The 21,922-nt window shown below is 42.5% G+C and overlaps 2 protein-coding genes across 2 annotated transcripts; one reads left to right on the top strand and one right to left on the bottom strand.

Moving 5' to 3' along the window:
• The first annotated feature begins 1,416 nt into the window (after positions 1-1,416).
• On the top strand, positions 1,417-12,254 carry LOC117246482 (type-2 ice-structuring protein-like). The gene is made up of 6 exons (XM_033610412.2): positions 1,417-1,561; positions 1,709-1,799; positions 2,360-2,469; positions 2,602-2,736; positions 6,116-6,224; positions 11,959-12,254. The coding sequence occupies exons 2-6, from the start codon at positions 1,739-1,741 to the stop codon at positions 12,024-12,026; spliced, it is 483 nt and encodes a 160-aa protein (XP_033466303.2). The 5' UTR covers positions 1,417-1,561; positions 1,709-1,738; the 3' UTR covers positions 12,027-12,254.
• A 2,398-nt stretch (positions 12,255-14,652) lies between these two features.
• On the bottom strand, positions 14,653-17,739 carry LOC117246439 (ladderlectin-like). Its single transcript, XM_078164768.1, has 6 exons — positions 17,679-17,739; positions 17,533-17,555; positions 17,094-17,198; positions 16,859-16,993; positions 16,664-16,775; positions 14,653-15,037 (listed from the first exon to the last, which is right to left on the bottom strand). The coding sequence occupies exons 1-6, from the start codon at positions 17,737-17,739 to the stop codon at positions 14,970-14,972; spliced, it is 504 nt and encodes a 167-aa protein (XP_078020894.1). The 3' UTR covers positions 14,653-14,969.
• Positions 17,740-21,922: the final 4,183 nt, after the last annotated feature.

Raw genomic sequence — 21,922 nt, 5'->3', positions numbered from 1 at the left:
TCTTGGGTCGTCTGCGTTGGGCGGCGGGCCTTCCTGCCCCGCCCATCTGGGGTGTGTCTCTGGCTCTCTGGGGGTGCTGGCCATTGCCGGCCCGGGTCCTAGGGCCTGCGTGGTGTCCTGCAGCCTCTGCGGCTCCCTGAGCGTGGGGTCTGGGCGCTCCTGCGGCCTTGGGGTGCCTCGCCGCCTGCCTGTCTGTCCCTTACTTTCCCCTTGGCACACTACGGTGTATCACGGCCCTCTCTGACTCATATTAGGAAGTTTTTCCAATAAAGGCTGATAGGCTAGTCTCCAGGGAGGGTGGGTGACGGTCACAACCACGCATTATGGGTATAAAATACTTGACTGCAAGATTAACAGTGCATCAATCTTCATAAAAAGCTTACACCCTTTTGTGGCGCTAAGCTATGAAGACCAATGCAGACAGGTTTGTAAAGAAAAAAAAAAAAAAGAAAAAAAAGAATGGCCTTTTAATTGTGACCTGCCTGAGGCACACCTCCATCCATCCATTTTTCAACAGCCAGGTCATTGGTGCAGCAGGCCGAGCAGAGTATTCCAGACCAGTCCAGTCCCTCTCCCCAGCAACACTTTCCAGCTCCTCCTGGAGGACCCCAAGGCGTTCCAAGGGCAAGATGAAATATATAATCCACCCAGAGTGTCCTCTTCTAGGGTCAGAACTCCTTTCAGGAGGCGCCCAGGAGGCATCCAGATCAGATGGCTGAACCACCTCAACTGAACCCTTTCGACGCAAAGGAGCAGCAGCTCTACTCCGAGCTTCCTCCGGATGTCTGAGCTCCTCACCCTATCTCTGAGGCTGAGCTCACGGAGGAAACTGATTTTGGCCACTTGTATCCACGATCTCATTCTTTTGGTCACTACCCAGAGCTCATGACCATAGGTGAGTTGGGACGTAGATGGACCAGTAAATCGAAAGCTTTGCCTTCCAGCCCAACTCCCTCTTCATGAGGCACACCTGTGTAGCAATGATGCTGTTTAATCAGCACTCTTGATTTGCCACACCTGTCAGATGGATTATTTTAGTGTTCATATAACGTGTACCGTAGAGTGTGTGCCCCACCAGCTGGAATGGGCATGGCGCACATGTGACCTAATGTGATTATAGAAATCATAAAACATTGCACTTTGGCATTAGTTATCATCATTTAATATCTGTGTTTATACATTTCCATACATCTACTGTCTGAAGAGTTTATCCTGCTCAGGTATGCAGGTGACACGTTGTCATGCTTCGCTGTTTCACTGCCAAGAATGATCCTGTTCAACAGGACTTTGACAAGAACTTCACGTCTCATTGCTTGCAGAGGGGGAAGTGGTGCCATTTGATCCACTGAACTAATAAGTCTGTACAGATGGTCACTGATAGTTGATATAACTTTATAATTTTATAACCCACCTGGCACCGGGGTGGAGGAGGTTTAGATGTTTATTTACAACAGATAATTCAGTGTATATAAGAGCTGCTGTTTCTCTTGTTCAGCAGCTCCACACAGAAGACTGAAGCTACAGGCTGACACTGAGGAGAAAGAAGATAATCCTGCACAAGGTTTGCTTTATCTCTTCACTTCTTTTCCTCTGCTCTGTTGTCTCTCATCATCATCTATGCATCTTCTAATGGACTCTATACTCATGCAGTCCTCACATGAGCTCTCTTCAGAAGCATCACTCACATGTCTGTTTCCTTTCATTGAAGATCATTTTTACCCTCTGCATCATCTCAACCATGAAGATGCCGGCTGTGCCTCTGTTTGTCTGTGCCATGATGGCTCTGACCAGAGCTGCTGGTGAGTATTAACATATGTGGCAAGACTGTTAAGAATTGTTAACGATACATCTTGTTCTCTTTATCACTGAACCGAGTCGGGAGTCAATTTTAATTTTTATGGCCAAGTAAGAAATGAAAAAAGTAAGAATTAAAGTTGAAAGTCCATAAATTTGATTTGCAGGTAAGGGTGGAGCAGGTTGTCCACAAATAAGAAATTCTGTGGTTCGGTCCCTGGCTCCTCCAGTCCGCATGTCAAAGTATCCTAGAGGTTTTTTGAGGTTTGAGGTTTTTTATTTTTGCACAGAAAAATATAAAATACAACATAAAAATAAAATATACTCTAAAAAACACAGTGCAGGAAGAGGCAAAGAAGCCGATTGTTTTGGTGCGCACCTGAGTGGGATTGCTGTGTGAAAGCACCCTCAGTGGCTGTCACTTATTGTTTCAGTTTTAAAGCTAAAATTTTAGTATTCTGGTTGGTTGAATCGTGGCTTCTTCTTTTTTTTTTTTTTTTAAACAATTTTCAGCTGTTATATGTGAACCTTCCCATTTTCAGTTCTTCTCTACTTTTGTTCTCAGAGAAGAGCCCCATAATGAAGAGGTCTACATCTTGTCCCAGTGGTTGGACTGGTTACAATGGTCGCTGTTTCAGCTACATTCCAACTGTCATGACTTGGGCTAATGCTGAGGTAGAGTTTGAATTCTGCTGTTTTTGGCCTTTACATGTTGGTAATCTACATATTCTTTTAATTTGGTGTCTTTGCATAATTTCATATGTGCTGTCTCATTTGTGTGATTCTACTCTCTTTGTCCTCGTGTAGAGACATTGTCAGAACTTAGGTGGAAACCTTGCATCAGTGCACAGCTTCAACGAGCAGCACGCCATTCAGAGTATGATACTGCAGCAGGCTCATGCGTATCCACTAACATGGCTTGGAGGCTCTGATGCAGCACAGGTATGTTATGTCTTATACAGAATGTTAAAGTAATTACCTAAATGTGTGTTTAACCCTGATGCTCTGGTGAAGGTTCTCAGTCATCCAGGTCATGGTAATCCAAAGGGTGCTGCCCTGTTTGGTTCATTTTCCCCCTAAATGCGGTTCATTTGGGCAGGTGTGAACACAGCGATCACACTCAGATGCACATCAAAACAACCGGGCTGAGACCTTCTTGAAGAGGTGGTCTTGGCCTGGTTACAAACAAACTCAGCGGTGCACAGTGCTTAATTTGTAAAATTAGAAGTAGGGGAACAATTTGCCTCTGAGAGAGCAGTGTTCCCCTACTTCCAAAAGTGGGGGAACACTTTTTTAAGCGGCACCCGAGCCACTTCACTGCGCAACTCTGAATGGAATGGTTGTGACATCTAGTGTTGTCACGGTACCAAATTGGGACCCATAGTATGATACCAGTGAAAGTATCATGGTTCTGAGTAGTATCATGATACCACAGCAAAAATGAGGCAGATGTGCCTTTTGCCATTTATAAAAAGATAAATCACTTTTCTATAATACATCAATGATATTTCAATGGAATAAATTACTTATTGACTTATTCATACTTCAAAAACAGCATCAATAAGTGATTAACATAGGGGGGATCAAAATAAAATAAATAAATGAAATAAAAATCAAGCAGCCACCCTCCTCCCCTGACAAGTAAAGAACAGTCCCTTCAGTGCGGTGAGGTTTGTGGACCGTTACCTGACACAAAGAGAGAAATGTGAGCGGCTCGTTTCTCCTCTGACACGTCACATACCTGTGTGCCGCCACGGCTCGGTTGTCCAGGTACTACTGGGCAGTCATGACGCCAAGGAAAGAGGAAATTACTGGACCTGGAGTCGAACTTCTCTGTCACCGGTAAGCCGTTATCTTGCGCTGCAGAGCACTATGAGCCTCCGCCGTATTCCTGTCTGTGACCCCCGTTCAACCCACAACCGGCAGGATTCGCCTTTCGTTTCTGCTGCTGGTTGAAATCTGTACTCACACAGCGTGCTCCTGAATGATTTATTTTGCTCACACAAAACTATTTTTAGTCGCAAATGCGAGTAAAATGCTCGCACGTAGAGCTCTGTGGAAAACAAATCATTGCCGACAAGTAAAAAGAAATAAATAATAACTTTCACTGCTCAAAGATACTCACATGTCTGGAAAACAAACCACTCCAGCAGCATATTGAGTGCCAGGTGGCCGGCGCACCAATATACCCTGCAAAACTCAGCCAACAGCCAAAATCAGACATCAGCCAATACTGTATGTGATTTGTAGATGGGACCCATGGAAATTAGTTCCGGAACGCACCAGGGCCTTTTCTGAAAAGATTCTGGTATGTGTTCCAGTACATTCTGGCTCAAATTAAGCACTGGCGGTGCAGTACATTTGGGTTGAAATCGTGTTCCAACGTCGATCCCAACCAACTGCTTAAGATATGAACATTGCTGTCCTCAAAGGACTGTCCCTTCTCCTTTAGATGTAAATAGACAGCTGAATCCAGCAGTTTGGTGCGGCTTCAGCAGTGACATAGGCACAGTGCAGGCAGGACTTGACGCCAACTTTTTTCCCAAGGAGCACATGTGCTCTTAAGTTGAAAAAGTAAGGAGCGCGCAAAGAACTTTAGGGGCACAATGTAAATTGATCAAATAATGTGTTTTCCGTAATAAACGTGATGCAAATAGACATTTACAAGCAAAATTATTTAATGAATTTGTATACAAAATGTACAGAAAGGTAAAATCATCAAGTTTTGAAAAAGTATTGCAATTTAATTTTGTCTTTAATGTTATTATCTTATATATATTATCTTTGCAATATGATTATCTTATTTAATGTTATTACTATCCTAAAACATTCTCCAGGTCCTCTGAAACTCTGCAGGACTTAAGCCTCTTTCACACAGAGCGCGATTTTCATGGCGCCCACCGCGGGGTAGGGCTCAGAGCAAGCGGAGAGCAAGGCGCGCAAGACAGGATTTGGAGGAGTACAGGCTCGTTCAGGAGCTACAGCTCCATGGTGACCGCTTCCGGGTCTACTTCATGCTCTTCTCTGCTATTGGACGTGCCGAGGTGTCGCCACAGCGCGATGCGGTGAAATTAAAAAATTTTCAATTTGAGCGCAGGCTGGTGGCGGCATCAGCTCGGCAGCAGAGCGGTGCGCTCTTGCGCCGCGGTAGCACATACACAGTGAATGGGTTCGTCGGTGCTCGGCAGAGGTCTGCGCTTTGCGCGCTCTGTGTGAAAGGGCTTTATTTCCACCCTGCCCAGCAGCGGTACCGTGGCGAACGGTCCCTAACTGCCGGGAGAACGGAGCAGGCTTCACCGGAGGTCCGCCGCTTTTCCCGGTCCCTCATCTCTACACTTTGACTTATTTCCACCCAGCCGACAGCCTGGCCGTGGAGAACGGTCCCTAACTGTGGGGAGAACGGAGCAGGCTTCCCCAGAGGTCCGCCGCTTCCTCCACACTTTGACTTATTTCCACGCTGCTGACAGTGGGACTTATATTCATTGTGCCGACAGTGGCTTGGAAAACCGCTCATAGCCGTGTCACACAGGGAAGAGGGAAGGCGGCTGGAGTTCCTCCAACATTTGCAGTTAGATTATCATATTTTTTTGTTGACAAAAATATAGGCTGCTTAGGCTGTTTTTTTATGCGCACATGTGCCCCTAAATATTTTTTACAGTTCGCACCTATTTTTAGTTGTAAATGCGAGTGAAACGCTCGCACTGTCGAGCGCTGGCAGGACAATTGTGGTGAAGAGGGAGCTGAGCTGGAAGGCGAAGCTTTATATTTACTGGTCCATCTATGTCTCAAACCTCACTGATGGTCGTGAGCTCTAGGTAGTAACTGAAAGAATGAGATCGCAGATACAAGTGGTCGAAATAAGTTTGCTCTGGGCTCAGCCAGAGAGATAGGGTGAGGAGCTCGGACATCCAGAGGGAGCTCGAAGTAGAGCCGCTGCTCCTTTGAATCAAAAGGGGTGAGTTGAGGTGGTTCAGGCATCTGATCAGGATGCTTCCTGGACACCTCCTGTTAGAGGTGTTAGGGGCACGTCCCACTGGTAGGAGGCCCCGGGACAGAATGGGAATGCCTTGGGGTCCCCCAGGAGGAGTTGGAATGCATTGCTGGAAAGAGGGATGTCTGGGGTGGTTTACTTCGCCTGTTGCCCCCACAACCTGGCCTCGAATAAGCCGATATAAAAATGGAGTCTTGACCTGAGGAGCTGGCTCTCCTGTGTTGTGCCATGCACTTGTGGAGTGTTTGTTTCACCAGTTTAAAAATCTGTGCATTCCTGGCTGTTTAAACCAAACTGTCTGTCGTATTATATTGTTCTCTCATCTTCTAGGAGGGTACCTGGTTCTGGAGTGATGGTAAACCTTTCAGGTTCAACTACTGGGATAAAGGACAGCCTGATAACTATGCAAGCGCACACTGTCTGGTGATGAACTCTGGAGGTAAATTTATATATTGCTTTTTTTTTTCTGCACTAAGGTTTATGTATTTTAATGACATGTAAAAAGATTCCATCCAGTTGAGTGAGGTAATTCTACCATAAATCAAAAAAGTACCATTTAATTAAAGCAGCTGTGCGGAACTTTTTGTTTTCGTTGATTATAGCGCCCCTTTGGTCGAAGCGGTATGACACCCACAGCCTGGTGTTGTAAAATTCCGACTGCAGCCGGCATTCAGCTTCATTCGTAAAATCTCAACTGCAACCAGCAATTACCGCATGTATTTGTTTTGGAGAGCGAGAGGATTAATGTTACTGACGTCAGGTCAGTCCAAGTAATTAGTGGAAACAGCAAAATTACTCAGTAAATTCTCCTGTTTTTGTTGTGATTCTGTTCTGATCTAATCCTAACACAGCAAAGCTGTTACCTGTAGCCTTTGCTTGCAAAGCTAACGCTACTAACGTTAGGTCAGTCCAAGTAATTAGTGGAAACATGCTAACAAGCTAAAGTTACACATAAGTTAGTAGTAAAGTAAGACCTGTTTATAAATGTTCTGGTGTAGCTCTGAATTTCTTATAAACTGAGGACAACTGCAGGGGCGTGTCCAGACATTTTTGATAGGGATGGCCCCAGTGGGTCACTGACTTTTGCAGGAATGGCATGAAGTGTGAGCAGGAGCGCCTGTGCACACACATACACTCACATACGAACGTGCAAACGCGAACACATACCCACACACACAGGTGTTGGCATAGCATTAATTTACCATTTTTGTCTCCACAACCCATATCTACTTCAATTACTAACACTGCAACAAAACATAGACCTAAAAAAAAAACCGACAACCTTCCAAGATACGCTATACATACAAAAGAAGACATTGCACATTCACACATATGGTCACTGTATAACACTGTCAACGGTATAAGCCACTGTAGTGTAAGTGAAATATCCCAGTCCAAATCAATGCACATAATGCACATTAAGGGTCTTTCATCTTCACCATCCACATGCGACTCTATAATACATACGCTGTGATTAGAATGATAATAAACTCAGTCTTTTCCTAAGTAACATACCTTAGTATGTAGTAGTATGTAATAGTAAACTAAGTGTTATGTTAGCCAATCCAGATAACCTAAATGAATTTAAGACTATTGCACCTTAACACATATAATAGACAAGTTTCTAAATTACCACAATATCACTGGTATTAGGGCAAGTGAGTTCATAAATTAAATAATAAGTTCAAACATGAGAAAAATATGGAACTATCAGGATTTTACATACCTATTTGTACAGCTGAAGCTGAAGGCTCCTGCTGTACATCTTTAATGACACGCTGGCTCTCATCCTCTGACTGACTGCTCTGGCCCTGGTTTCTTTCTTTTGAAGAAATCCTGCATATTCTTCTGATTTCTTTTCATACTGTAACAGTCCCATAATGCATGTCGCTCTATGTATTGTACAATAGATAATTATGCATACACAAATGAAAACGAAATGTAATTGACGTTATTCAGGTCTATCATAACAATGTTACGCAGTACAGATTTACATAGCTAAGTGTTAGCTTTCGCATCGTTGACAGCCCAAACAGTGTTTGCTAATGAGATGAGATGATTACAGACTTGTGCCAATTACAATAAAAGAAAAAAAAAAGACTGGAGGAACTTTTTAGCTCATTGCTGTTACTGCTTTTAACAACAGACACAGTGTAGTTACCAAAAAATGTAGGCTACTCAAATGTTCATGGTAACGCTGTAAACTCCGAGATGAGATGCTTCAGAGACATGCGTTGCTTCACGGGTTGCTCCTGTCAATCACAACTTCTTCTTCCCGTCCCGTTTTTCTTTTTTGAAGGCAAGTTACTACTTTAGTGCATTACTGTCTCTCAGGTTTAAGGTGGGACTGCAACTTTAAAAGTGCGGTTCACAATCAGCGTCGTGGTGGCCTGCCTCTAAATGGGCATATAGCTCATCAAATTTTAAGATATTGGGGTGGCACCTGGGGTGGCCAATCAGATTTCAGAGGTGGCCCGTGCCACCTAAGGCCACTCCCTGCACACGCCCCTGGACAACTGCCTGCTGTATATTTGTGTTCATGGTCACAGTCAGATAATTTTGTGGCGTTTGTTGTAACGTTACTAGACAAAAGCGTCAGCTACATTTAGCTTGCTTATAACTTCCATGTCGTCATATATTGAAGTGAAACAACGTCTAACAAGTTGTGTTATATTCTCTAAATAAAAACAAAAATTACATACCTGTCAATTAGGAAAAGGGCCAACTCTGGATCAGTTTTAAAACCTTTCAATTCTCTCAGCTCTCTCTACTTGGTGAATGCCTGACCGAGGTTTACACGCGTTTTGGCTCGAGCCCCATCACTGTCCCGTTTAGCCGCCTTCTGTTCTTTTTCTTTTAGATGGTGCTCCTTCTTTATCCGCCATGACATCGAAAGTACAACCAAGTCCTTATAGACACATCTGGTAAAACTGTTATGTGTTCAGCAATGCCCGTTGCGTACCGCTCACTCGAAGAACACTCTCTCAAAACACGGCTCCTTCTTCTTCTGTGGTTTAATGGCTGCGGGCCACTGTGGGCGTGCAGAATTACTTCCGCCTCTGGGGGCCGTATTCTGGTTTGCTGACTTCCGCTGTGTCCGACCCGAGTGAGGCTACGCTAAATATCCATATAGAGAAAGGCTTTTTTGTCGCTGTTGGGTTCAAATAAATATGCAGATCTTCAAGGGGGGGTGATAGGAACTAGGGACAGTTTTATGAATGATAAAAAGTTCCGCACAGCTGCTTTAAATCAAATCAAACTGACATGAAAAGCAGAGGTAGAAGTCGTTGTTTTGCATGTCACAAGTTAGTCTCAAGTCTTTGCACTCAAATCCCAAGTCAAGACTGACAAGTCCAAAATCCTTAGCTTTGAGTTTAGAACCCTAAACAAGTCAAAATGCGCTCCTTACCGACGTCAACACATTCTCACTCTGACCTGTAAACATATCAATGTTTGGTCGTGGACTTTCCATATCGAGATATGACATGCGCCGTGTCATTTTCAACCTGTTACATGCATTGTCTGTTTCCAAAGTACGCTTCAGTTTTCACAGGAAATATACTGTTTACATACAGTCTCTTTCAAAATAAACTCACTACATCAGTATAACACCATGAATTGAATTGAATGTTTTTCTTTCAACAACAAATGCACGTGGTTACGTTTTGCCTACACATGCATTTGGTTGAGTTTTGGAAAAAAGAACAGGCTGTGGCTTTACAATCACACCGGAAGCGAACATCAGCCTCACAGGTGAATGTCAGTGGTTGTAACCCAGCCTACTTGAACTTTCGCCGCCTTAACTTTCCTTGTTGTCCTGCCACAGTTCCCCCGATGCCGCTGAACAGTGTTAAATAATAACAGCGACCGACCACGTATCATGCTGACGTGAAGGGATGTTTTTTTCGTCGTTGTCTGATGGCAGAAGTCACTGACCAAGCGCTGGTTTTTCACGACACCGGAGTGAAACCAGGTTGGAATGTCATACAACCTTAACAACAGAGTCAAAATATATTGATGATTGCTTTTGTATTTATTTGTTAAACAGGTTTTTAAAAAAGTTACTTTGCTGTTAAGCTAACATTAGCTTAGCATTAGCTCACTAATTTTAGCTTCAGCTTATTGTTCCTTGTATAACTTCAAATGTCGCACAAAGTTGGAAGTTGTTGCCTCCCCGTCTATAATTTTGGATGCACACATATTACATACATACATTTTTTATTTTATTTTTTTACCACAATGTACTTTTTAAATGAAATTATCTTTGATATCATTTTTTCAACCTGATCTCAGTAACGTAACTTAAGCCCGTCATGGTTCTCTCCTGCAATTTGACTGGATGGATCGGATTGTTTCAAACAAAGTGGTTCACGGGAACCAAGTCAGAGCGCTCAAGTCCAAAGGCCCGTTTCCACTGAAGAAGTTCCTGGTACTATTTGGGGGACAGGAACTACTACAGGAACGTCCTCTCGCTCAGCCCTCTCAACCGCCGTGTCTCCATTGAGAGAGCGGAGTAGGAGGAAGGTTCCTGTAAAGTTACGGGCTCTGGATGTGACGTAATTGTTGCGCGACCATTTACCGCGGCGACGTAGGGACACCGTTAGCTGTTAGCCCTTAGTGGTGTCTGTAATAACTCACTAAATGGCCCGTGAATTTTTTTTTTTTTCCAGCGGATGTCTTACTTACAACATGATTGAGCTAACTGGAGTAGTTTCATGTCGTATCCGACAACGGGAGGCTTTTAACAGATGACGTCCTGATGTTAGCTTTGATGCTGCTGTTAGCTGTCCCTGTCAGCTGATGCTTTCTAGACATCGTGATTTGCCAAAACTGAATAAATACCACACATAGCAACACAAAACTGCTTTGCTAGCTTAATCATGTTGTAACTAAGATATTCGCTGGAAAAAACTTTTTTTTCCACGGGCCATTTAGTGAGTTTTTTTTAACATGGCGGCGAAAGCTATATGAACAAGCTAACCCTCGTCCAAAAAATGCCAGCTATTTAGTTGCTTTCTGTTGTCATCACATCCCGCCTTGAGTATATCCAACCAGCACCAAGTAATCCCCAAGCCCCAGCCAGGAGTCTTTCGGGGCCATTCTGAGTACCTCCCCCGAGGCAGGGACTTGTTTAGCCCCAAGACTATTCAAGAGAAGGCTGGGACACGGGGTCAAACATGGGGGGATTGCACATGCGCAGTGTAACTTAAGCTGCGATGCTGGAGGGTGACAGCAGGGGCGCTAGATAAAAAGCGCAGGATCCGCTCAGGCGATCAAGGAGTGCGGTCTGCTTGGACTTTCGGACAGTGGCTGCCTGAAGTTGTTGGAATTGCATCTCTGTCATTCTCAGCCACAACGCAGGTCACCAGTGACAGTCCAGTAATAAGCTGTGAAAATGACATGCATGCACATCCCCCTTATTCCACGGTTTCACGTCATCTACTGAGCCTTTCAGGAAATGCAGACCAGATTTTACTGCGCATGTGCAATCCCCCCATGTTTGACCCCGTGTCTCAGCCTTCTCTTGAATAGTCTTGTTTAGCCCCGTAAAAGTTCCAGAACTCTGTCCTTCGGGGGTGGTTCCTGTGGTGGAGACACACACCAACGGCCCCGGCCCCGTAAAATTACCCCTAAATTCCTGCGGTGGAAACGGGCCTCAAGTGAAGTCATAAGTCACTGGTGTTAAAATACAAGTTCTTTTTTTTATTTTGAGTCTAAAGTCATCAAATTTGTGACTCGAGTAAACACCTCTGAAGAATAAAGAATTTCCGTATAGCTCATACAATTCACCTAATTTACCTTAATAAAGTTTATTCAGTTACTGTTGATACATTCTGTGTACTCCAAATATGTCTATGTCAACGTCTAACATTTTTAATCAACATCAATATAAGGGATGATGTTGGTCAGATCTGGTAAGATTTTTAGTTTGGTTTCCCAATGATGAGGTACAATAAACGAGAATGACAAGTTCTAAAAACCAAGTGGTCCATAAACTGACTCAGTGAATTACATTTCTACAACAAATTCACTGTTCTGTTGTTGTTGCTGTTTTCTCTAAAAATTCAGATAGATATGTGTACCTGGCCCCATGAAACACGTTTAAATGGTTCACTGATTGTCTGAGAAGGTAGAAAGTTTATCTCCAAATAACTCCCTCTGTCTTTTTACAGATCTCAAGAAATTTGATGATCAGCCTTGTCATTACACCAAGCCATTTGTCTGTGCCATGAAGCCATGATGTCTCTTTGGATGAAATAGAAACATGCAGTGCCAATCACAGCCACAGGATCTGGATGGATATGTGATTTTTATCTGTGTGTTTTTATCATCTGTAACCTCTTGCATGTAGTAATCAATACTTCCTTCCTACCACTATAACACTGTTTAAAGATTGTACACTTTTAACAGTTCATTCTGTCGAGTTTTTCTGGTCTTATACTCAATTAAAAGGCTCAAGCATCGAATAAAAGCCAGTCTGTGAGTCTGATTGATCCTACATTGCACCCTTGAATACTCACAAAAATTTGGTATAAAAGATTATTCACAGGATTTCAAAACCATCTCCATAGACCCACAGTTTGCTACGATTTTTATGTCAGAACATCAGCGAACACCACTGACTACTCAGGGAGTTTAATGGCTTTGAAAACCAACGTTAGGGTGGTTTTAGGACAGGTTCACACATGGCCATAGGCAGCAGTGTTAAGCCAGGCAGGGGAAAGACAAATTCTCCGAAAATGAGCAATCGTCAAATTTTGGTCTTAACCACTCTATTTCATCATAAGCAACCCAGAAATGGGGCTCTGAGTGCAAAATACCAGACCTCTCCTTTAAGTAGAATGAAGTATAAGGTCAAGTTAACCCACAATGTGATGTCATCATATGAGGACACAGGGTCTCAGGAGGATAAAGACATGATATTTAGGAGGCAGAAGGTTGAAGAAGGGGTTTGACATTCACCAGTTGGGATTACTGTCTACGTATATACATATACCTACCTACCTAACTACATATATAGTTTATACTTGTAAGTCATGGATAATTGGTTATTAATATCATATACGTACATATACATGGGTTATTTCTGTGTGACAAAGGAATTATCTGTATAAGGAAGCTGTCCGTTTCATTTCACTCAGTGATTTATGGAGACAGTCTAGGTCTTTATTTCCTCCTGCTCCTTTTCGGATGTGTACATCATAGTATTTGCTTTTACATTATGATTTTCATTATTGGTGAGTATTACTTTTTCTGTCTGTCTGCTTGTTTGAATGATCATATCTTTTTTTTCACATTTGAAATAAATATCAATATTTCTACTTAACTTAAATGTACATATTTAAAGGATAAATTTACTGGCAGCTGGGCCTGTTACTGGCTAAAAGAGTTATTGCTCTTTTGTGGAAGAAAGTCGGTACGTCGAGTGTGGGTAAATGGATTTCTGAACTATAAACAACTCTGCCCTTGGAAGAAAAAAAAATCACATATGCTATCAGGGGTAATCAGTCCCTCTTTCACAACACCTGGGGTCCCTTCATGTGTTATCTAGAGAGGACAGACCTAACCCACATGTTGGAAGCACCGGGGATTCGCTGGAAGTGAACCTATGCAAAGATCAAATCTATCAAAGTTTTTTCTTTCTTTCTTGTTAATTGTTGTCAATTGAAAATTGCCAAAGTAGTTCCAATCTACATAAACAGTGACCAGCACATGGTATCAAATTACAGACCTCTGTCACTGCTACGCTAATTTTCTAAAATACTTGTAAAAAATGATTTGTAAACAGACTGGACAACTTTGCTGAGCAATATGAGTTACTGTATGACCATCAATATGGGTTTAGGAGTAGTCGATCTACATTGCGGTGATGGACTTTGTGGAAAATATAGCAACAGCAGCAGATAAAAAAACAGCACACTGTAGGTGTATTTATTGTTTTACGTAAAGCATTTTGACACAATTGATCATTCCCTCCTTCTTCAGACGTGTGAACGCTATGGTGTAAGAGGTGTCACATACCCTTGGTTAAGAAGTTATTTAAATAACAGATATTAGTTTCTAAAATCAATAATGCTGAATCACATCTTAGAGGAGTAACCTGTGGTGTTCCACAAAGTTCGGTATTGGGACCCAAGTTATTTGTACACTATTTAAATGACATTTGTAAGGTATCTAATATGTTGAAATTTGTAACATTTGCTGATGATACAATTTTCTTTTGTTCAGGAGAGGACAAGGGAATTGATCAAAAAATTTAAATTGAATTGACTGATTGAAATTGAAAAAATGGTTTGCTGTTAATAAGTTATCACTAAATGAAAAAAAAAATCATGGTGTTCCGTTGTGTTAGGGCTAAATAAAACTGAACTTAAAATGGTTTTGAAATTGAAGGAACATATGAAACAAAATTTTTGGGAGTGATTATATCTCATAAACTATGTTGGAAGTGACATATGGAACATATTAAACGCAAACTATCTAAATCTACTGCTGTTCTTTATAAGAGAGTCTGTCTTACTGTGCTGAAATTTGGGAAAATATTATTTTTATAATTTATCTTTATTTTTATTGTATCTGTTTATTTTATCTTTTTTAAATTCATACTTTTGGGGTGGGGGTGGGTTAAATACTCTACGGTTGTACTGAGATTTTATCCTAGTGTCTTTTTCTTTTGCGTGTTTGTAGGTGCGTACAGTATGTACACGTACTGGATGTGGGTATGTGCATGTCTTTGTTTTCTGCTGTTTGAAAATCAATAAAGATACCATTGGGGAAAAAAATGACAGGCAGCTGTTGTGACCGGTAAAGCTCGCTGGGTGTTGGGCAAATGAGTAGATTAAACACAGACTCACAGACCAGCAGGTTTCATGGCTTGAGCCTTTTAATTTTGCGTCAGACAAGAAAGAACAGTTAATTTTCCGGGAGAAAAAAAAGGTGCTAAAAGCATCAATGTCATATCACATTCAGTCTGCTCTTATTAAAGGCACAAGGCCTCAGAGACAATCCATCTCCTTTATATGTCACTTGTCGCTTCATTCCTTAAGTAGCATTACAGCGATAGAAAAACAGAAGATAGAGATATGAAGCCTTCAGGTTTCTATATAACACTGATGCCACAAACACAGGCGAGTGTTTCTCCTCTTTACCGGCTCTTCATATCTCCGTGTGGGCCCAGGAATCATCACATTTTCCTGGCACAGACAAACGGGAGACGATTCAAACAGTTGAGGTCATCCCAGCGCTTTTTTGCTGTAAATACAAAAAGCACAGGGGCGTTTATTCTTGTTCTGTACACAAACCTCAGCACACACTGTGTCTGCCACCGTCTGTTGTACTGTCGGCATTATGGTTACTGTTTTAAGCATTCATAATACAAATAATGAAATACTGACTTGACCCAGCAAGCAATAGTCGTGATTTAAACGTATTGGCTATATTTAGCGCCGATTTAGTCTAGCTACATGTAACCCAAATCTAGCCGATTTAATTTTGAAAATGATTAAATGTAATTTTCGCCATTGCAGATGGCGTGCGGTATGATATTTTTTTTGGACATGGTCTATACATAGCCATATAATTGATGACGTCTACACTTTGGCTATGGTTAGACGTCTACCAACTTTTCACTGACAGCCCAAATTCAGCTGTGATTTAGCCTAGACGTCAGGTCTTCATGTAGACGGCTATTAGACGTTTTTAAACCAAAAAATGCTTGCTGGGGATGATGCTATTGATCCAAAAAAATATGGATTTATGTCTCAGTTTATCATTTGCACCACTTATATATGAAATAATCATCTTTAAAATATCCACAAACAGTTTTGAATTTATTCGTCATTCATTCTTATATTGGTTGGGATTTTTTTTCTGCAACAGTCATTCAGTGTTTTTACTGTTGTATTTATTGAAGATGAAACTTGAGATCAATCACGATCAAATTTGCAAATGCGGATCAACTCAGAACTGTACTTACACCACCTGTGCACTGTGAACAGGATCTCCATGTTTGCTTTGCTATTTAGCCCTCTAGATCACATGCCGTTGCACTGGGACGCTTGAAAAAAAAAAGACAAAACCACGTCGGCCTGTAACGCTTGCAAGGACGAAGGATGAGGAGTAGTTTGATCCACGAAAGATACTGCATCTTTGCAGGTGTGGAATGTCGAATACATCAAACGGCAACAGTCTACAGCACAAAGACACTAAGGTTTTTGTCCAATTTAAAGTTCATGTGAAAGTGAGGCGCTTCATAACCACAGTGCGGTGAGACGAGACCCCATCAGAGCTGAGGTTGACCAGAAAGAGACCCGAGTCCTCTTTCAAATGAACTGATGATATGAACACAAAAAGAACCGAGTCCCTTCTCTGTTGGTCCATTTTTTGGTGCACTTTAAGAGGACTGAGTTTGGTTTATTTAAAAACTACTATATGTGAAAACACCCTAAAGTAGCTTAGATCTACAAATTGATGAGTCAGTGTTCGTCTTTATTTGGCTTCATACTGAATTGACCTGTGTGTTTTTATTGTTGCCAGCTAAACTCAAGACACAATCACAGTTGGTCGCTGGGCCGTAATTAAGGATATCGTTGCATTCTGATACTGAACATAGGTTACTAGTAGTCAGCTGTTAAATTTCCAAAGCAGTTATTTTGCATAAATACAGTACAGTATGTGAATCCTGTGTCATCACTGAGGAGAACTTGCCTGACATTGACATTGCATGAAAGACGTGAAAGAAGAAATACTTTTGGCTTTTGTAAAACATTGCCTGCCCTGTTACTGACCTCATAGGATGTTACTGCTGTCCCCATGGTAACCTCCAGTTAAATATTACAACTTTAATCTCCCACTAGATATTTTTTAGATTTGATTTACCTCCAAAGTTCATTTGTATACAGTGCTGTTTTCGGCCTAGATTGTCGGGCTGTCCATCAGACCGGTGCAGATAGGTAAATTCTGAACCATCACTCCACAGCCAAACACCCTCCTGGAGACAATATGACGTCAGTAAAAACAGTTTGAATCAAATGCATGTCAAATCAGATCTTGTGTACTAATGAATAAAAATACCCCTGGTGCATCAGTGCCGCCAATCCATGACAATTGATGGTGATGACCGGCGGCCACTATCAGCCTCTGAATCTTCTGGTACTCCTTTAGGCTATGTACTGATGCAAGGTTTCCACCAATGGACTGACAGTTTTTCTACAGTAGAGATAAGTCAGAGGAAGATGCCAATAAATGAAGAGTGCTCGTCAGCACAAACAAAACAAACTTAACATGGAATCAAAGTCATTTAGATTACCTCGGCTTTAGCCCAAGACATGGCTGTTGGAACATAGCGGAAACAACGACCATGGATCTCAGACCAATCGCTGGGACAACATGTCGACCTCTTGACCTCGTGGCGCTCAGCTGAAAACAAACCAAGAGAATTATGGTGTACAACATGATTGACAGGATTAGATTATGGTGTTGCCAAAAAACAAAACAAAAACAAGACCAAGTTGATACAAAGGTTTTCAAAAAATTCAAAATGAAAAGATCATATCATACTACCACATCATCTCTATTCTGGCCTCTTCACACTAACAGGTTTAGAGTTTACTTTACGGGTATAGCCTACTTTGGCATTTTGGGAAACACCTTAATTTGCTTTAATGCCTAGTTAGTAAGATAGATACTTGACATTTAAACAGTTTGGAGTCTTTTTTTTTGCCTTAAAAAAAACAAGACCCACTGACCTGCAGGATCCTGATTGGGCTTCACTTCTGTAAGATTTGAAAAGTGTGACATGTCATATATGACATACTGACTTGGTTAATCTCAAGACAAGTCAATAAAATCCCTTCGTTTTTTATACACAAAATTATCTCTTTATAATACTCACCAGCAGCTCTGGTCAGAGCCATCATGGCACAGACAAACAGAGGCACAGCCAGCATCTTCATGGTTGAGATGATGCAGAGGGTAAAAATGATCTTCAATAAAAGGAAACAGGCATGTGAGTGATGCTTCTGGAGAGAGCTCATGTGAGGACTGTATACCTGATCCTTTTATTCTGGCTCCCATTAACACAAGACAACGGCATTTTAAGACTCCTATGTAGCCTACAGCCCTGTGGTGGAGAGTTGTGTTTTGCCTCCAGCTAACAAACTGACGTCATTGTGACATTGGCCCAAAAAGGGTCTATATTATGAGCCAATTGTACTCTTCTACCTATGCCATGGACCTTATCTCAAAATCTATGGTCACCTATGGTCATGAGCTCTGGGTAGTGACTGAAAGAATGAGGCAAGTGGCCGAAAGGGTTTCCTCTGAAGGGTGTCTGGGCTCAGCCTTAGAGATAGGGGGAGGAGCTTGAACTTTTGGAAGGAGCTCGGAGTAAAGACGTTGCTGCTGCACATCGAAAGGGGTCAGTTGAGGTGGTTCGGGCATCTGATCAGGATCCTCCTGGGCGCCTCCTGGGAGGAGGCCCCAGGGCAGACCCAGGACTCGCTGGAGGGATTACATATCTCGTCTGGAACACTTTGGGGTCCCCCAGGAGGAGCTGGAAAACATCACTGGGCAGAGGGACGTCTGGGGTGCTTTGCTCACCCTACTGCCCCTACGACCCGCCATCGGATAAGCGGTTAAAGGCTCATTTATGCTCCCTTTACGTATGAAAATGTATACGTCCGTTTCTGCCCACATACTTCCATGCGCCCTTTACGTTGGCATGGGTGTTAACCAATATATCCACCAGGGGGCAGCCCAGCGTCAAAAGTTTATGACAACAACAAACTCAAAAACAAACATGGCGACTGTGGAGGAGATATTGATAATGTACCTCTTGCATAAAAGACAAAAACAGAGGCAGCGTTGTAGGAGGCGGTGGTCAGTGAGGCCGTTAAATACATCGCGACTGGAGGATGGAGAATTCTTTTCTCTAGTACTGCTGATGAAAGAAATTTAATTGTTATTTCTTCTTCGTGTCTCACTAGAGCTACGTATCGGGTAGTGACAGCAACACTGCCCCCACGGTTCCCGGTGGTACTGCTCCGTTTGGTCCGTATCCGTAAGCTTTATGGAAACATGCAGAAATACGGACGAAATGAACGCGGAGCACAGACAGAAGGCTCCGTCCGTATCCGGATCCGTATTTAATGTTGAGCATAAATGAGCCTTAAGAATGAATGGATGGAGGTGTGCCTCAGGCAGGTCATGATAGAAGGCCTTTCAAAAATTTGTTTTAGTGTGGCAGTTACTACGCAGTAACATGTTACTGCCCAACACCGAAAAACACTTTTTAATAACATTACTTTCCCCATGAACGTATGTCGTGCAGTCTGTTGGGTAGGTAGGTGAAGATTTGGGTGTTGGACGTGTTCTGGTTTCTGATTGTAGTCCAAGTAGTATCGACCAATCACGTTAGAACAGCAGGTGAACAGTCCACGTGGAGAAGTGGAAGGCATTGGCCGAAATGCAATCTCACAACCCACTGGCTTTGTCTGATGATGAGTTAGCTTTGAATTTGCCTTTTTTTCGTTTGATCTGCATTCCTATAAATTTCAAAATACTTAAAAACCTGATAACTAAAACGTTCGTCATACCACTGGAGGTAAGTGACAGAACTTGACCTTTCAGCCCCGTGGCCCAGGTGAAGCTCCTGCCAGCTGCAAATGAGAACCATGGGCAAATACAGGATGAAGAATAAGTGCTGTGGCTGTTATCCTTATGATACACATTCATAGTTCCTCGCCTGGAAATTCGACTGAACTGGGGAACAGATCCAAAACAACGAAATAAAAAAGCCACATGTCGACAGAATCATTAGAAGCACAAAGTTATTTTAAAATAACACCGTCACACTCCTCAGTGGGGAGGCACAGTTACTGGTTGAGTCAAAATATTTTTCAACTGGGATTTTTCCTGTTTCCTTGTTGGCGAGAGCAGGGCAGCACTCTGACCGTCTACAGTGTTATCACTCAACAGCCATCTCTATAGGTTTATCAGTTCAGTGGATCAAATGGCACCACCTCCCCCTCTGCAGACAATGAGACATGAAGTTCTTGTCAAAGTCCTGTTGAACAGGATCTTTCTTGGCAGTGAAACAGCGAAGCATGACAACGTGTCATCTGTATACCTGAGCAGGATAAACTGTTCAGACAGTAGATGGTTGGATGGTTGGATGGATGGATGGATGGATGGGCCCAAGTGCACCCACCCTGCCAGCACTGTCTAACTAAACGCCCGGGCCAGGGGTAAAAGTGAGGAGTCCAATGGCCCCTTCCTAACTCCCCACCCCCCCACTTCTGGCCCACTTGCTTGAACCACTCCCATCTTCAGACAAACAGACATTTAAGCACCTGGCAAAATACCCAAAACTGCTTCTGTGGTACTTCCTGCTACAACTGAGGGGTATTCCAGAAATGTGAAAACTCAGAGTAAGTTAACCCTGAGATGAGGGAAACTCTGAGTTATCCGTTCCAGAAAGAGAGGTAACTGAAACTCTGAGTCAGTCACCATGGTAACAGACTCTGTGAACCTAACCTGCTCGCTGACAGGTTTTCTTCAATAAACCCTAAGTTTTTCTCTGTCTCCTCCCTCTTACATGCTGTTTCATTTCCTCATTCATTCAGTCCGTGTCAAAGCTTGTATTGCAGCGCATTCATTAGCGGAGATTTACCGTCTGTCACAGTCTAAATCCTGCTGGATATTAGTTTGTTACTCAGGACTGTCTTAAGTTACTGAATTTATGCACATCAATCATTTCTTTGGACATCAGTTTTTGTCTTTACATTCAAATACTACACAGCGAGAATTCACCCTCAGCTCAGAATCAAACCTCTGTCCTTTTTATATTTATTATTTTTTATAACACTGTGCACAAGGATCAGACTGTCCGTCTGCTAGAGCAGCTCCCAAAGGTTTATTGCACATAATGTGTAGGTCTAATTATTTAAATTTTAAAAATCGGTATGAAGCTTTAGACACGTAGTATCAATGACTAATGATCTCTATCACTGATGTCACTGGTCGCACTGATGGAACGTAATTCCTATAGCCTAATATTGGGGATTATATGTTCATATTTCTGAGTGAGCAATGGTGCAGCATTTCACTGTCTTTAAATGTACTACATTTGTATTTGTACATTTGCCAAAGTGCAACATTTTATGATTTCTATAATCACATTAGGTCACATGTGCGCCATGCCCATTCCAGCTGGTGGGGCACACACTCTACGGTACACGTTATATGAACACTGAAATAATCCATCTGACAGGTGTGGCATATCAAGATGCTGATTCAACAGGATCATTGCTACACAGGTGTGCCTCATGAAGAGGGAGCTGAGCTGGAAGGCAAAGCTTTCGATTTACTGGTCCATCTACGTCCCAACTCACCTATGGTCATGAGCTCTGGGTAGTGACCGAAAGAACGACATCGTGGATACAAGTGGCCGAAATGAGTTTCCTCAGTGGGGTGTCTGGGCTCAGCCTTAGAGATAGGGTGAGGAGCTCGGACATCCTGAGAGAGCTCGGAGTAGAGCTGCTGCTCCTTCGTCCGGATAAACAGATGAAGCAGATGAAAATGACTGGATGGATGTTCAGTGACCAAAAGGGGATTATGATTTAAGGGGATTATTTAATTTCAAAAACACATAGTGTGCGTACAACCAGGAACAGTCTTTGTATTTCAACATGTGGCGTTAAGTTCGAATGTGGAGCTCCAGCAATGTCCAAGCATACACCAACTCAAAATAAGGTATCAAGACCAGTTGTTCAACGTCCTCTCGCTCGGCCCTCTCAACCGCCGTGTCTCCACTGAGAGAGCGGAGTAGGAGGAAGGTTCCTGTAAAGTTACTGGGCTCTGGATGTGACTATTTTGACCGGGCGACGTGGGGGTGTAGGGACGCCGTTAGCGGTGTCTGTAATAACTCTGGTCACGGTTCGTGAAAAAAATATTTCTTCCAGCGGATGTCTTAGTTACAACATAATTGAGCTAACTGGAGTAGTTTCATGTCGTATCCGACAACGGGAGGCTTTTAACAGATGACATCCTGATGTTAGCTTTGATGCTGCTGTTAACTGTCCCTGTCAGCGGCAGCCACTGATGCTTTCTAGACATTGTGATTTCCCAAAACTGAAT

Source organism: Epinephelus lanceolatus, chromosome 22 (genome assembly GCF_041903045.1).
Source record: "Epinephelus lanceolatus isolate andai-2023 chromosome 22, ASM4190304v1, whole genome shotgun sequence".
Taxonomy (NCBI): Eukaryota; Metazoa; Chordata; class Actinopteri; order Perciformes; family Serranidae; genus Epinephelus; species Epinephelus lanceolatus.
Note: the sequence above shows the minus strand (reverse complement) of the source record. Positions and strands in the feature narration are given on the sequence as shown.

Coding starts and splice junctions, on each gene's coding strand:
- LOC117246439 (XM_078164768.1), bottom strand. CDS start 17,739: ATGAAGATGCTGGCTGTGCCTCTGTTTGTCTGTGCCATGATGGCTCTG. Junction 17,556..17,678: donor GGCTCTGACCAGAGCTGCTG/GTGAGTATTATA, acceptor TCTTACAGAAGT/GAAGCCCAATCAGGATCCTG. Junction 17,199..17,532: donor GCCCAATCAGGATCCTGCAG/GTCAGTGGGTCT, acceptor TTTTCAGCTGAG/CGCCACGAGGTCAAGAGGTC.
- LOC117246482 (XM_033610412.2), top strand. CDS start 1,739: ATGAAGATGCCGGCTGTGCCTCTGTTTGTCTGTGCCATGATGGCTCTG. Junction 2,737..6,115: donor GAGGCTCTGATGCAGCACAG/GTATGTTATGTC, acceptor CTCATCTTCTAG/GAGGGTACCTGGTTCTGGAG. Junction 6,225..11,958: donor TCTGGTGATGAACTCTGGAG/GTAAATTTATAT, acceptor GTCTTTTTACAG/ATCTCAAGAAATTTGATGAT.